This window comes from Lontra canadensis, unplaced genomic scaffold, assembly GCF_010015895.1.
Source record: "Lontra canadensis isolate GAN:19392208 unplaced genomic scaffold, GSC_riverotter_1.0 scaffold147, whole genome shotgun sequence".
NCBI lineage: Eukaryota > Metazoa > Chordata > Mammalia > Carnivora > Mustelidae > Lontra > Lontra canadensis.
In genome coordinates this window covers 353,890-366,666 of record NW_022631141.1, presented here as the reverse complement: position 1 = coordinate 366,666, position 12,777 = coordinate 353,890, and the positions used below count along the sequence as shown (strand labels likewise).

Genomic DNA, 12,777 nt, shown 5'->3' with positions numbered 1-12,777 from the left:
AAGAATAGAGAAAGCAGAGTGAGAAAGGATCAAAAAGGTAGAGAAATCTAAACAATTATTTCCGTAGTATCTATGATGAATTTGTACTGACTCATCCACATCCTATCCTTGGTTAATGGCATACTTTTCTTTAGTGTAAATCACGGCAGAGATGGGACATTTATTACTAGATACTAAATTATTATTAACATATTTATAGTTTCATACTTGCAAACTGCTTAGATGCTGATCTTCTAGGAGTTTCTGAGTTTCTTCCAGTTTAAGCTGGAACGCATCTTTGTTAGTAGCCAAGTTTGCCCTGTTGTTTTCCTTCAATTCTTTACCACAATTGATTTTGGATAAGAGATGTTTCTGATGCTTGTGATCATTTTTTGACAATGATGAAGGCAAGGCATTATCTATAGCTCTGTGAACCATACATAAAAAATATTTAGTACATTTAAATAAAGTTAACCTCTCCCTATCTATACAAATGACACATTTATGTTGTCTGGGTGTGTGGGGGGGGTCTGTGTTCAGATCTAAGGATATTGGAAAGGGAATTTAAGGCAGTCACTAGTAGAATAAAAATGGTTGTGGGGTTATAGTGCCAATAAAGCAGCCCACCTTCATGTAAGAATACCCAATTATTCATGGCTTCGATTACAAAGTCCTGTTTCTCTTACTGTTTGGACCAGATGGAGAAGGAACTCCTGTAGATACGGAGAGTCGTTCCTTAGTTCTACAAGAGCGTTCCTATCTGGATAAAAATGTGCTGCACTACCCTTAGCTCTGAGCTGATGTTAGCGCTGGTAGGTATTCCCGTAACCTAAATAAAGTTGGTTGAAGAGTCAAGCAGATAGAAAATATGAAAACTGCCTGTTTGGGGCAGACAGGAATTTCCATCCTACTTTACGAAGTTCGGAAGCCTGGATTCTTCCTTGATGAAGGAGGATAATCACACTTGTTTTCAGCTGTGTCACAAAGACCAGCTGGTTTTCAGGCCACACAAGGTGTATCTTTAGCGCAGGCTCTGCCTGTAGTGTGCTGAAGTGCCACCCACAGGACATCAGTGGGCGACGCCACCTTCTATTAGAATTCTGCGTCTTCTGGAAAGGTCTAGCAAGTTCTACTTCAGCACAGGTACAGAGTGAGAAGCAAAGAGCAGAGCAGCACTGTTTTGGGGGTGGGAAGGAAGGGTATCAAACAGCTGACTCCTGATGCACTGCACTGGCAGGCAGCGGGATTCCCAAGAGCACTCAGCCCCAGCTCACTTCGATGACTCCTGTTTTAATGAGGATAAAAATGTTTGTAGGATACATAGCCACATGTAACATATACCTATCTCCAATACACATATATATCTTTATTTGGACAAACTGGAATAGTCAAGGTGTATGGTTACTGGATTCCAGCCTATCTTTTTTTGTGACCGCAGGGAGGTGATGGAGAGCAAGAAGGTATTTAACACAAGTTCCTGAGCGCTGAGAGTGTGTTTCTCTCTCTGCCTTTCAGGTTTTCCTATTCTCACAGACTCCTTCCCCTTCAGTCACCTTTCCCAAACAAAATATTGCTAGATCTACAAAATATCTAATAAACCCAATTTATTTACCTTTAAAGTTGATGTCTCTCAACTTTTTCTTCTCTATTTCTTTCTTCTCTACTCCACTTGCTTCTCTTCTCTTCTCTACTTTCTTCCCCCAGTGAGGAAGGTTGAGGGGATGACCAGGAATAAAAGATGAGGATGTAGGAAGAGAGGGAGAGTAAAGCGTGGGGGGAAAGGAGGAAGACATGGGATGGATTAGAGAGGGAGCTGAACGCAGAGGAGAAAACAGATAGTCAGATGGAGGAGGTAAGGACGGAGAGGCGGGAGAGGAGGGTAAAGAAGAGGAAAGGATGGAGGAAGAGGACTGCACGGGGGACAAAGAAGGTGTGGAAGCAGAAGGTGATGAAGACAAGGAAGAGCCTGGGGAGCGGCAGAGAGGTGGGTGGCAGTGAACTGAGGCGAGACGATGGTCTACAAAGGCCTGCGGCAGATCTGACACTGGGGGGGGTTGTGGAACAGACCGCTCGATGGACCAAAGAGGATCCAAGGTGGCGGGGTGTTCAGGCAACTGGCCGAGATCAGAAAGAGTGGGGACTGGTTGAGGAGGGGGATGAGCGGATAAACAGGAAGGCTTCAGGACGGGGAGAGCTTCCAAAGGGGTTGGGGAAACAACCAGTCGAGCTGGAAGGGAACGACGAATGAGGGCAGGCATTAGAGTGGCTGGAGGAGAACGCTGTGGAGGGAAATGTTTGGGTCTGAAAGTTGTGTAAAGTAACTTGCTCTGTGAGTCAGGATGAGGGGTGATTGTGGAACTTCGGGGTGGGTGGGGTAGACAGTCAGGTGGGCCGGAAGGAACCGGGGCTGGTAGATGTGGGAAACTGCTGGGGAAGCTAGGGGTCCCTGGCGCTGGAGGGTGAGGAAGATATTTGACTGGGTAGGATAGTACCGAGGCCGGTAAAGAGGTCTTTGGGAGAGCAGAGGGGACAGATGGACGGACAGGCAAGGTTTGGGGCTGGTGAGGGGCAGAGACAGTCGGACAGCTAGGAAGAATCTGGGAATGGTGAGATAGCAACGGGGCCCGTGGAGGGGAGAGCTGAGCTAAGTAGGGATAAGGTGCGGAGACAGCCGGACAGGCAGGAATGGATCTGCACAGGTTGGAAAGCATATGGACAGGCAGGCAGAGAGAAAGCCTTGTTAAGATGTTCTTTTTGTTGTTGACGCTTTTCAGGCTGCCTCTAGGCTTTTGATTCCTAGTATATTTTTGTCCTGAGGGTCCATGCATGTGTTCGTCTGACCAACCAGTGTCCTCTCACATGTGCTGAGCCGTGTGTGCAGCTTACTCACGCTCCCTTCTTCTGACTCCTCTCAAGAGTATTTTCATCTTTTAGAAGTCTGGTGGTCATATAGGTAATGAATGTGGGCTAGAAAATCTGGTTTAAATTACTGGTACAAAGGAAAAACAGAGGTCAAATAGATCACTGCTCAGCTCTGGCCAGATCTCTCAGGGTTGCCTGTGGCTCAGATCAGCTGTGTCGCTGCACATACATGGATATTGGAGATAGATATCTGACAACAGCATTTTAAAGTATAAAAACTTAATATGGGGGAAAATACAGCTTCTTCTCCCTTGCATCTGTCAGAAGGGTGAAGTACATTACACAAACGTGATAAGGATTTGGCTGTGACGGAAGCTGATTTTAATGTTAGTTCTTTATTAACATTCTTACATCTCATTATTTCCTGAGGCAGGTTCCGTCTTCGTAGGTATATTCTCTGATTGCTCTTGAGGCTTTAGCATTAAATGCCTTCTAGTTTTTCGTACAATTTTTTGCCTTTAGATGATCGTATTGCTGATATCTTAAATTATGTTTACCTGCCACTAGTATTTTCCACATTGGAACAATTGTGTATGAGTACTGACAGCATCAACTACTTTGGATGCTCCCTGTTTCCTGCCATTACTTTATTCCTTAACACGTTCTAGGTTTTATATTCCACATATAGTGGATTTTTAATGTGACAATAGCTTATCAATATTGTACCTTAATCATATTTTCAATAAATAAAAAATGTATTTCTATTAACCTAACACCTGATCCTTAATATTCTAATATTTCATATTTGTATAGCATTTTATAATTTACAAAGCATTTTCATACACGTTATTGAACACTGTTAGTTATCTGTGGAGAGAAATTCAGTGTTTTAATAAGTTAGTCATAGTGTTCTCTCTGTAAATTCTATACATTTGTTGTTTTCCAGATATATAACACTCATGTGCGTGTGTATACATACAGATAGGTATAGACTGTCATAGTCAAAATAGCACATTACAATGATAAGTGAAAACTATGTACTCTAATTTAGAATGGAGGTCATCTCTCGGAAAACAAACGATGTATGTTACTCAGGGGCCCCAGCATAGATGTGGATAATGCTAACTATACGTTTGGGTGCTACAGGGAAATCAGAGTTGTTCTCACACTTCATCTCTTCTAAGACTTTAAGGAAAGGTACAGTGTCGAGTGAAAAATGTCTATACCTTCATTCCTAGCACTACAGAGCCTTTTTTTTTAATTGAAAATATCTGGGGGCACCTGGGTGGCTCAGTGGGTTGAGCCACTGGGCTCAGGTCATGATCTCAGGGTTCTGGGACTGAGACCCGCACTGGGCTCCCTGCTCAGCGGGGAATCTGCTTCCTCCTCTCTCTGTGCCAACTTGTGATCTCTGTCTGTCAAATGAATAAAATCTTAAAAAAAAAAAAAAGAAAATATCTGACAACACGAAGGCTGAGAACGGATATGCAGAAAAAGAAGCCTGTGAGCAAGGAAAACCCGTACACAACAATGCAAAGTGATTTGGAATTTTTAATACTCTGAACTCCCCCTCTCAATGTCTGTCATCTTGCCTTCCCCACGGAGTACTCTAGAGCTAAGCGGCCTTCACCTCCGCAGCTTCCTCAGCCACTGCTGCCTGGCTTCTTCCCGCGCCCCCAGGTACTGCTTTTGCTGGAGATTAACTAAAAACAGACACTTCTGCATCGCTGCTGTCTTTTTTACTTTAATCCCCTTGGTTTGCATGTCCCCATGCTTTCCTGGTTATTTTCCTACTTTTCTAGTTGTTCCTTCTCAGGTTCTTTCTTGAGTTCCTTTCTTTGCACGTCCTTTATATGCTGGAATTAATTTCTTTCTTTCTTCCTTCCTTCCTTCCTTCCTTCCTTTCTTTCTTTCTTTTTTTTTTTTTTTTTTAAATTTTATTTATTCATTTAACAGAGAGGGAGAGTACCGGCAGGGAGCGCAGCAGGCAGAGTGGGAGGGAGAAACAGGCTTCCTGCTAAGTCAGGAGCCGGATGTGGGACTGGATCCCAAGGGTCGATGATGCCTGGGATCACGACCTGAGCAGAAGGCAGCTGCTTAATGAACTGAGCCACCCAGGCATCCCTGGAATTTCTTTTTTATAGTAAACTCCAAGACTTTATTTCAATGTCATTCACTTATATTTCTTTGAATGGGGATATATACATTATTCACCAATAAATGCCTAATGCTTTAAATTTATAACTACCCTATATGTAGAACCTGAAAATTATTCCAATTAAATGAAAAAAAAAAAACAAAAAATTACTTTTGTTCTTACAATTCAAAATGTATTTTAAAACGACATTTTTATAGCAGCCCAAACCTTTAACCCCAAATTGAGAACTGTAGTCTCATAAGCATGACAAAACGGCCACATTCTAACTTATTTATCTTGGTTATTTAGGGAGGGGGAAAAATGCTGCAGGTCCTGGGAAAGACAAAGCGGACTGACGGAGGGTGTGGATTCCTTTTGGGAGCTCAGAGCTCCATCACTGATTGTTACTTTTATTTTATCAGAACAGCTATTTGCTGCAACTTAAAAAAAAGTTTAAATGGACTCTTGGTATTTATTATTGGTGATGCTTGTTAAGATTTAAGAACCCCAAAAGTGAGAATCAGAAAATGACCCGCAATTGAAAAAAAAAAAAAACAACAAACAAACTCGAAGGGACTTGACAGCTACACAGTATAATCTGGTGTTGCACATCAATAGTGTTTTTGAATAAGTGGTGTTTTTTCCCAAACAGAGCACCTCGTTAAGCATCTGGTAAATATTGTGCAGTCATATTAAGTGCTGGGGGACTAAGTTCCAAAGAAAATTAATGTGATTTGCTTGACCTAACATGGCAGGACAAATCTCAAGCATCATCAAGATTAGGAACTCACTCCGTTGGTCCCCATGCCCTTAGGGGAAGCTCATCCCCATGGGCACCATCTTATGAAGACCTGGAGCTTTGCTCCCGAAATCCAGAGAGCAGCCAAACATTGAACTGGACCCTTGCTTTATAAATGATCTATTAAATATGCTTGTAAAACTAAAAAAAAAAAAAAAACTTCCAAAAGGTCAAAAGAGACATAATTATTTTATCTCCTTACTCCAGGTAATTCTGTTAAGAAGATACTGACTGAACTGCAGTTTTAATCTGTGAAGTTTTGGTGTCAAAGCAAATGTACTGGGGCACCTGGGTGGCTCAGTTGGTGAAGCACCTGCCTTCGGCTCATGTCGTGATCTCGGAGTCCTGGGATCGAACCCTGCCATCGGTCTTCCTGCTCAGGTGGGAGTCTGCTTCTCTCTCCCTCTCCCTCTGCCCGTCCCACTGCTTATTCTCTCTCTCTCTCTCTCTCTCAAATAAATAAATAAATAAATAAATTTTAAAAAGCACTAATGTATTGAAATCCAGTAAAGTTCTGAAATTTCATCTAACTTAACAAAACTACTATGCATTTTGGTGAGTTTTTACAAGGTGCACTTGATCTGAAGAATCACTTTTAATTATTATGCTGAAATTTGTGAGGGTTATGGGACCCTCCTCTTTGCTTATCCACCCACACTCTGTGTAACCCAGAGGACTGCATCAACCACAGAGAGCTGATGTGAAGCTACAACTTTGGTTTTCCCCAAGTGTGGGAATTCTTACGACTGGACATGTCTCTCCCATGGACCTAGACATTATCCACATGGAGCCATCAACATGGTTCCTGTTTGGAACATGGGGTCTAATGAAGGTGGCTACACACCCACGCCCGTAGCTTGTTGCTCGTAGCTGAGCTGTCATGTGTGGGGAGAGGGGCATAGCAAGGACTGACTGCTCTGTGGTCTGCCGCAGGGAGTACCTGCTTGTGTACCATTTATAGCAACTGTTCCCTAGAATATCATGGTCGGGCTGGGGGGACATAACTACATACAAAAATGAAGCAACAACATAAACAATTCATGACTTTCAACTATATTTACATAGTCTGGGTCTCTCACTTCATTTTAGGTCCAGTTGTTTTTATACATTTGTACTTGGATATGTATCCCCTCAATTCAGACACCTGCAAGGAAATTTAGCAATATCTTGCCAAACTTGTACCATTTCATTTCTTTTTATTTTTAAAGTCAACAAATTCTCTCAATCATCAAGACTCAAAATTTCAGCTTCTTTGGATCATTTTTGCTTTTTTTTTCATTTTCTTTATCCTATCATACACCAAACTCATCATTTAACTTCCATAATCTATTTCTTTTTTTTTTTTTTTTTAAGATTTTATTTATTTATCTGACAGACGAAGATCCCAAGTAGGCAGAGGGGCAGGCAGAGAGAGGGGGTAAAGCAGGCTCCCTGCTGAGCAGAGAGCCTGATGTGGGGCTCGATCCCAGGACCTTGGGATCATGACCTGAGCCGAAGGCAGAGGCTCAACCCACAGAGCCACCCAGGTGCCCCTCCATAATCTATTTCTATGAAATGTATTTTCCTTCTATCCTTCTTTCCGACTTCACTACTACTATCCTTTTAACGTAAGTCCTTTTAAATTCATGGCTGGATACCTCCTAATTTCCCTGCCATTAATCACTCCATGTTCCACATTTTATCCTTCTATCTGGTCAACATTCTTAAATCCTCTTTCTTACATCACTTCTCTGTGCTGTGAAAAGGTGTATCATTCCTTCTCTCATCCTTTCCTTCTACCCACTCACAATATTTTTATTCCTTTACAGACCTATCATTTTCCTGCTATATAGAATAGTACTATTCCAGTTTAAGCAGTAATGATCTATCCTTTGGATTATCCCATTAATCTTCTCTTGTCGCCTTCAGTTTCTTTCCATCCTTTCATTTTCCAACATTCACACCAATATCTTTCTACAATGACAAAGAGGATTTTATCAGTCCCTGATTGGGGATCCTGGGGGGCTCAGTCAGTGAAGCGTCTGCCTTTGGCTCGGGTCATGATCCCAGGATCCTGGGACGGAAACTGAGTCAGACTCCTTGCTCAGCGGGGAGTCTGCTTCTCCCTCTCCCTCTGCTCCTCCCCTACACTCCTCTCCTGCTCTCTCTCTCTCTCTCTCTCTCAAATAAATAAGTTTAAAAAAAATCAGTCCTTGATTAAAAACCTTCACTGCTTCTCTACCAGTTACAGAACAAACTTCAAACTTCCCAGCTAGCCATAAAAATATTTCACATTGTATCTCAATCTACATTTCTAGTATATCTCCTCCTACTAGCAACATACCCTACAATCCTGCCACTCCAGACAAGCTCTACGTCCTTAGGGGTCTGTGTCTTCTACCGCACTGCAGGCCTGGAGGTGCTCAACCCAACCTACGCCCCCTCATTGGACATCTGGTACTTGTCCTTCAAGCTTCTTCCCAACTTTACATTTCATACTTGATCGCTTTGCTAATATTTCTGTAACAGACCCCCTTACATGTATTACATGTGCATTATAATGTAGCTGCAGACCTGTCCTGAGAGGAGAACCGCATCTCACTCACAGGGTCAACCATGCCGATCACTGTCATGCTCAAAAGAGGAATGTAAGACACTCAACATAGTTTCCTCCTCTATCTTTCTGGCCTCAGTTCTGGGACTCACCAGTTTGATGTCATCCTTTCAGGCTATTGTTCTATCACTCTTTTCCTTTCATAGACAAACACTTATCTTTACTGTCTCACTCTCCATTTCTTTTCCACCCATGGCACTCTCTTTTCTGTTCCCACCCCCTCCCTTACACTACTGTGACAGCAGTCCCAGGCTGACTGCTTCCTATGCAACAGAGGGGACACACTGCATCTGCACTGGATACCCTCTCTTTTCCAGATTCACTTTCCATGCTTCTCCACTTGTCTCTGCTTGGCAGAGATGAAATGATCCTTTGTCTTTTGGTTTATGGCTCGGTTTGGCCAATGGAAGGCACTAGCAAGAGCCAAGGTGACAGGAGAAAGACGTTTTTGATCATTGGTCTTCTAGCTTCCACTGTGCTGGGCTCCTCCACCGAGGACACGAGGGTCTGTCTGGCAGCCCTCTTCTGCGGGTACACACATCAACAGGTCAGGTCTGTGAGGGTAATACTGATTCTGTGGTGGCCAGTTCTTGGGGGGCTCCTCCAACCTGTTCTGGCTTTCCAGTTCCTTCATTAACCCCTCTCCCATCACCCCTCTTAAATGTGCCACCTGTTCCGGGGCAGGATAACAACTGTGTTACTGACTCCCTAGAAGCCATCTGATCTCTATAAACTGCTTTTTTTCCCCAAGAAACCCTACCCTTCCTCAGTTTCTGTGATACAACCCTCTCCTAGTCCTGCATCAACCCTTCTGCTCCTATCTGGAGGCCTCTGTCTTCTGCTTCCTTAAATGTGGCTGTTCTCGGTGCTCTGTCCTAGATCTGTCATCACAGTACACACCCTCGTGGCTGTGTCCCATCCACTGTGCGGTGTTCTGTGACCAGAAGCCCACCTCTTTCTCTAGCGCTCTGAGCTCACGTAATTTCAATGACATATATTGAAATAGTCTCCTGTTTTGTCCTCTTTCAATCCATTATTCACATTTGTTCACAGGAGACTGGAATGACCTATTAAAAACGAAAAGCTGATCTAGACTCGATCCCAGGACCTCGAGATCATGACCTGAGCCGAATGCAGAGGCTCAACCCACTGAGCCACCCAGGTGCCCCAGCACTCTTCTATACTTTTTGAAGCACTTTCGCTTCTTTCCTAGATCGTATACTAGGAATTGCATTTTATAGGGTTATACTCCCCACATCCCCTTTACAATGCCTGATCTAGTGCTATGCATGTTGTAGCTTCAATAAACAATTATAATAAATAAATGGAAAATATAAGATGGTCCAGGGTACTCTGGTTTGATCCATCCTACTGCTCCTTGGTGATTCATTTAAGCTACTCTAGAGAGGAACCAGGAGACATTCGCTTTTTCAAGACATCCAAGAAATATTTTTCCGTGAGGAAAAACCCATTTCTACCATAAATTACTCCTTTTATCTAAACTTATATTACTACAATTCAACACATTTTTTCCTCTCAGTAAAGATAAATAATGAACATCAGTATTTTAAAACGGTTTTAGTGATGGCTTCCATTAAAAAATATTCAATATAGGCAGCACTGTAATACCAAAGATGAGTTAGAATTTTGCCTTATTCTTGGGCAACTTATATTCTCCTCTACCTCAAATTAATCTATGAAAATAAAATAGTAAACTCTACAACAAAGGTGAGAAGTAACTGATGAAAAGGCCTACAAACTCAGCAGAAAGCTGTATAATTGTTACATATTAATAATTATACATTGTAATAATAAATTACTTACCTCCAATTTATTGTTGGTCTGTAGGAAGGGAGGAGGTTTACTTCTGATTTTAAATTGGATTCTTGAATTTGCTTGAGGGCGTCTTCCAACAGAGGAACTCGTTTTTGAAAAACTAAAGGGATAATAGAGAAAAATCAAATAGTACAGAATCACTTCATCTTCAATTATCTCTTTCTTATATAAGATTGGGCAATAATAAAATAGTACTTTAAAGCTTTTGTAAAAAGAAAGTATCTTTTAAAATAGTGTAACTATTTTAAATTTAGATATCTAATTCCCCACACAGAAACTGTTACGTCGCCAATTTTGAGAATATTTAACCGGAAAAGACTTTGAGAAATGTCCAGGCTCTTCATTCTGGCATGTAAACCCCACTATATTTGATCTAGATTTGATTCTGACAAAATTTACGAATATTTTTTTATTTTTTAAAGATTTATTTATTGGGGCGGGGGGAGAGAACAAGAGTGCCCCAGCAGAGGGAGGAGAGAGGGAGAGGGAGAGACTCTTAAGTAGACTTCCTGCAGACGGCGAAGCCAGAGGCGGGCTGCATCCCTCAACCCTGAGGCCACGACCTGAGCGAAATAAGAGTCCGCCATTCAACCAACTGAGCTACCCACGTGCCCCAAAGCTTACTAATATTTTTAAGAAGAAAATGGGGAGTGTAAAAAACACCAACTACTGTTCACGGGGCGCTTACTGTTACAGACATTATTTTCAAGCGTGCTGTGTTAACTAATTTAATCCTCACTACGGCCCATGAAGCTGACGCTATTTCAATGTCCATTTTGCAACGGAGGAGACTGGGCCCCAGTTCAGGGTCAGAGAGTCTGTGGACGTTTGTCTACATACGTGCGGCACCTCCTCTAACCAGCCCTGCTGCCCGTGAGCGCCCGCCCCCCGCAGCCTTCGGCGGTGCACGGCACTCAGAGCGCCCTTCTGGTCCTACGTCGCCCAGCGCTCTTCCCGCCCTGCTGCTCCAGGGGAAGCACGGCCGCCTGCCAGTGGCGCGGCTTCTCCCGCCGTCCGCTTAAGCGGAGGGTAGGTTTTCCCGCAGTCACCGACCGCAGAAAACTCAAGGCATGGAGGTGGGGGAGCCGACTCTCGAGCTCTCCACGGACACCTCCAAACTGTCTCGGGCAACCTTCGGGTTTGGGAATAAACTAAACGAATAAGACAATTACGTAATAGTTGTCCTTCATAGCTGTTTCTGCTCTTCATTCACAACACTGAATTTTCTTAAAATATTAACTTGGTATTTTGCATAATATATCCATATTAGAAGCTAAAAAATATACATAATACACATTTGGAAGTCTTGCTCTTGATCATTTGTATATACTATAACTGTTTCTTTATGCAAATATAAATATGTACTCTAATTTCCCCCTTTTCTCACCGGAAGGCAGAATATTATATCTTGTGATCTGGACCGTTTTTTAATGACTAACAATATGTCCTGAAAATCAGGGATAGATACAAGTTTTATATGAGCATACAGCTTATGTAACTTGGGGGACTTCATTAAGAAAAAATAATGCAGGGGTGCCTGGGTGGCTCAGTGGGTTAAGCCTCTGCCTTCCGCCCAGGTCATGATCCCAGGATCCTGGGATCGAGCCCCGCATCGGGCTCTCTGCTCAGCGGGGAGCCTGCTTCCTCCTCTCTCTCTGCCTGTCTCTCCGCCTACTTGTGATCTCTGTCAAAAAAATAAATAAATCTTAAAAAAAAAAAGAAAAAAATAATGCAAAAGTAGTCATATAAAATGAGGTGTAGGGGCTGTGACAGTGAGGGCTCATGAAACTCAAGCCTTAGTAACTTCACAGTAAACCTCCTTCTGCTAGAAAACTTTCCACATCAGTCCACAAAGTTTCTCCATCACTTCTTCTAATAACTGTATATTATTCCATTGTGTGAGTGTGTCATTTGTTTTTGCTAAAACTCCTGACTCTTTGTACCCAGACCTTTTGGTAGTTGGCGCCCTCTTTGGGGCAAATAATTCCCATAAGTGGTAAGTAATTTTCTCAGGCATTTATAGTAACTGACCACATCATCTTTCTTCAAACTACCTTCTCCTATGCCTTCTTATACATTATTTTCTTTGTTTGCTTTTGCCATTGTGCATTCTTGAGAAGGACTTCTCAAAAGTCTTTTAGTTTCTCTTGTCTATCTACAGTAAATAGTAGTGTATGATTCTATTTTAGGAAAAAAAAAAAAAAGATTCTATGTTAGGCCCTACCCTCAATCTGTGGTCTATACCCTGTGGTTTAGCGTTTCTCCCCCATGGCTTCATTTATCAAGTATATATCACTCATTAGTGAATCTTTTTTTTTTTTTAAGATTTTATTTATTTATTTGAAAGAGAGAGAGAATGAGAGAGAGAGAGAGAGAGAGGGAGAGAGCATTAGAAAGGGGAGGGTCAGAGGGAGAAGCAAATTCCCTGCCAAGCAGAGAGCCTGATACCGGACTTGATCCCAGGATTCCAGGATCATGACCTGAGCGGAAGGCAGTCGCTTAACCAACTGGGCCACCCAGGCGCCCCTCTTAGTGACTCTTAAATATACATCTCTATTCCATTTTTTTCTT

The 12,777-nt window shown here is 42.5% G+C and overlaps 1 protein-coding gene across 1 annotated transcript in view; it reads right to left on the bottom strand.

Annotated features, from left to right (window-relative positions):
• The window catches only part of CEP126 (centrosomal protein 126), an 89,721-nt gene that overhangs the window by 26,731 nt on the left and 50,213 nt on the right, over positions 1 to 12,777 (bottom strand). The window contains 2 exon segments of the mRNA XM_032844082.1: positions 208 to 406; positions 10,195 to 10,306. Coding sequence (XP_032699973.1) covers positions 208 to 406; positions 10,195 to 10,306 — 311 coding nt within the window.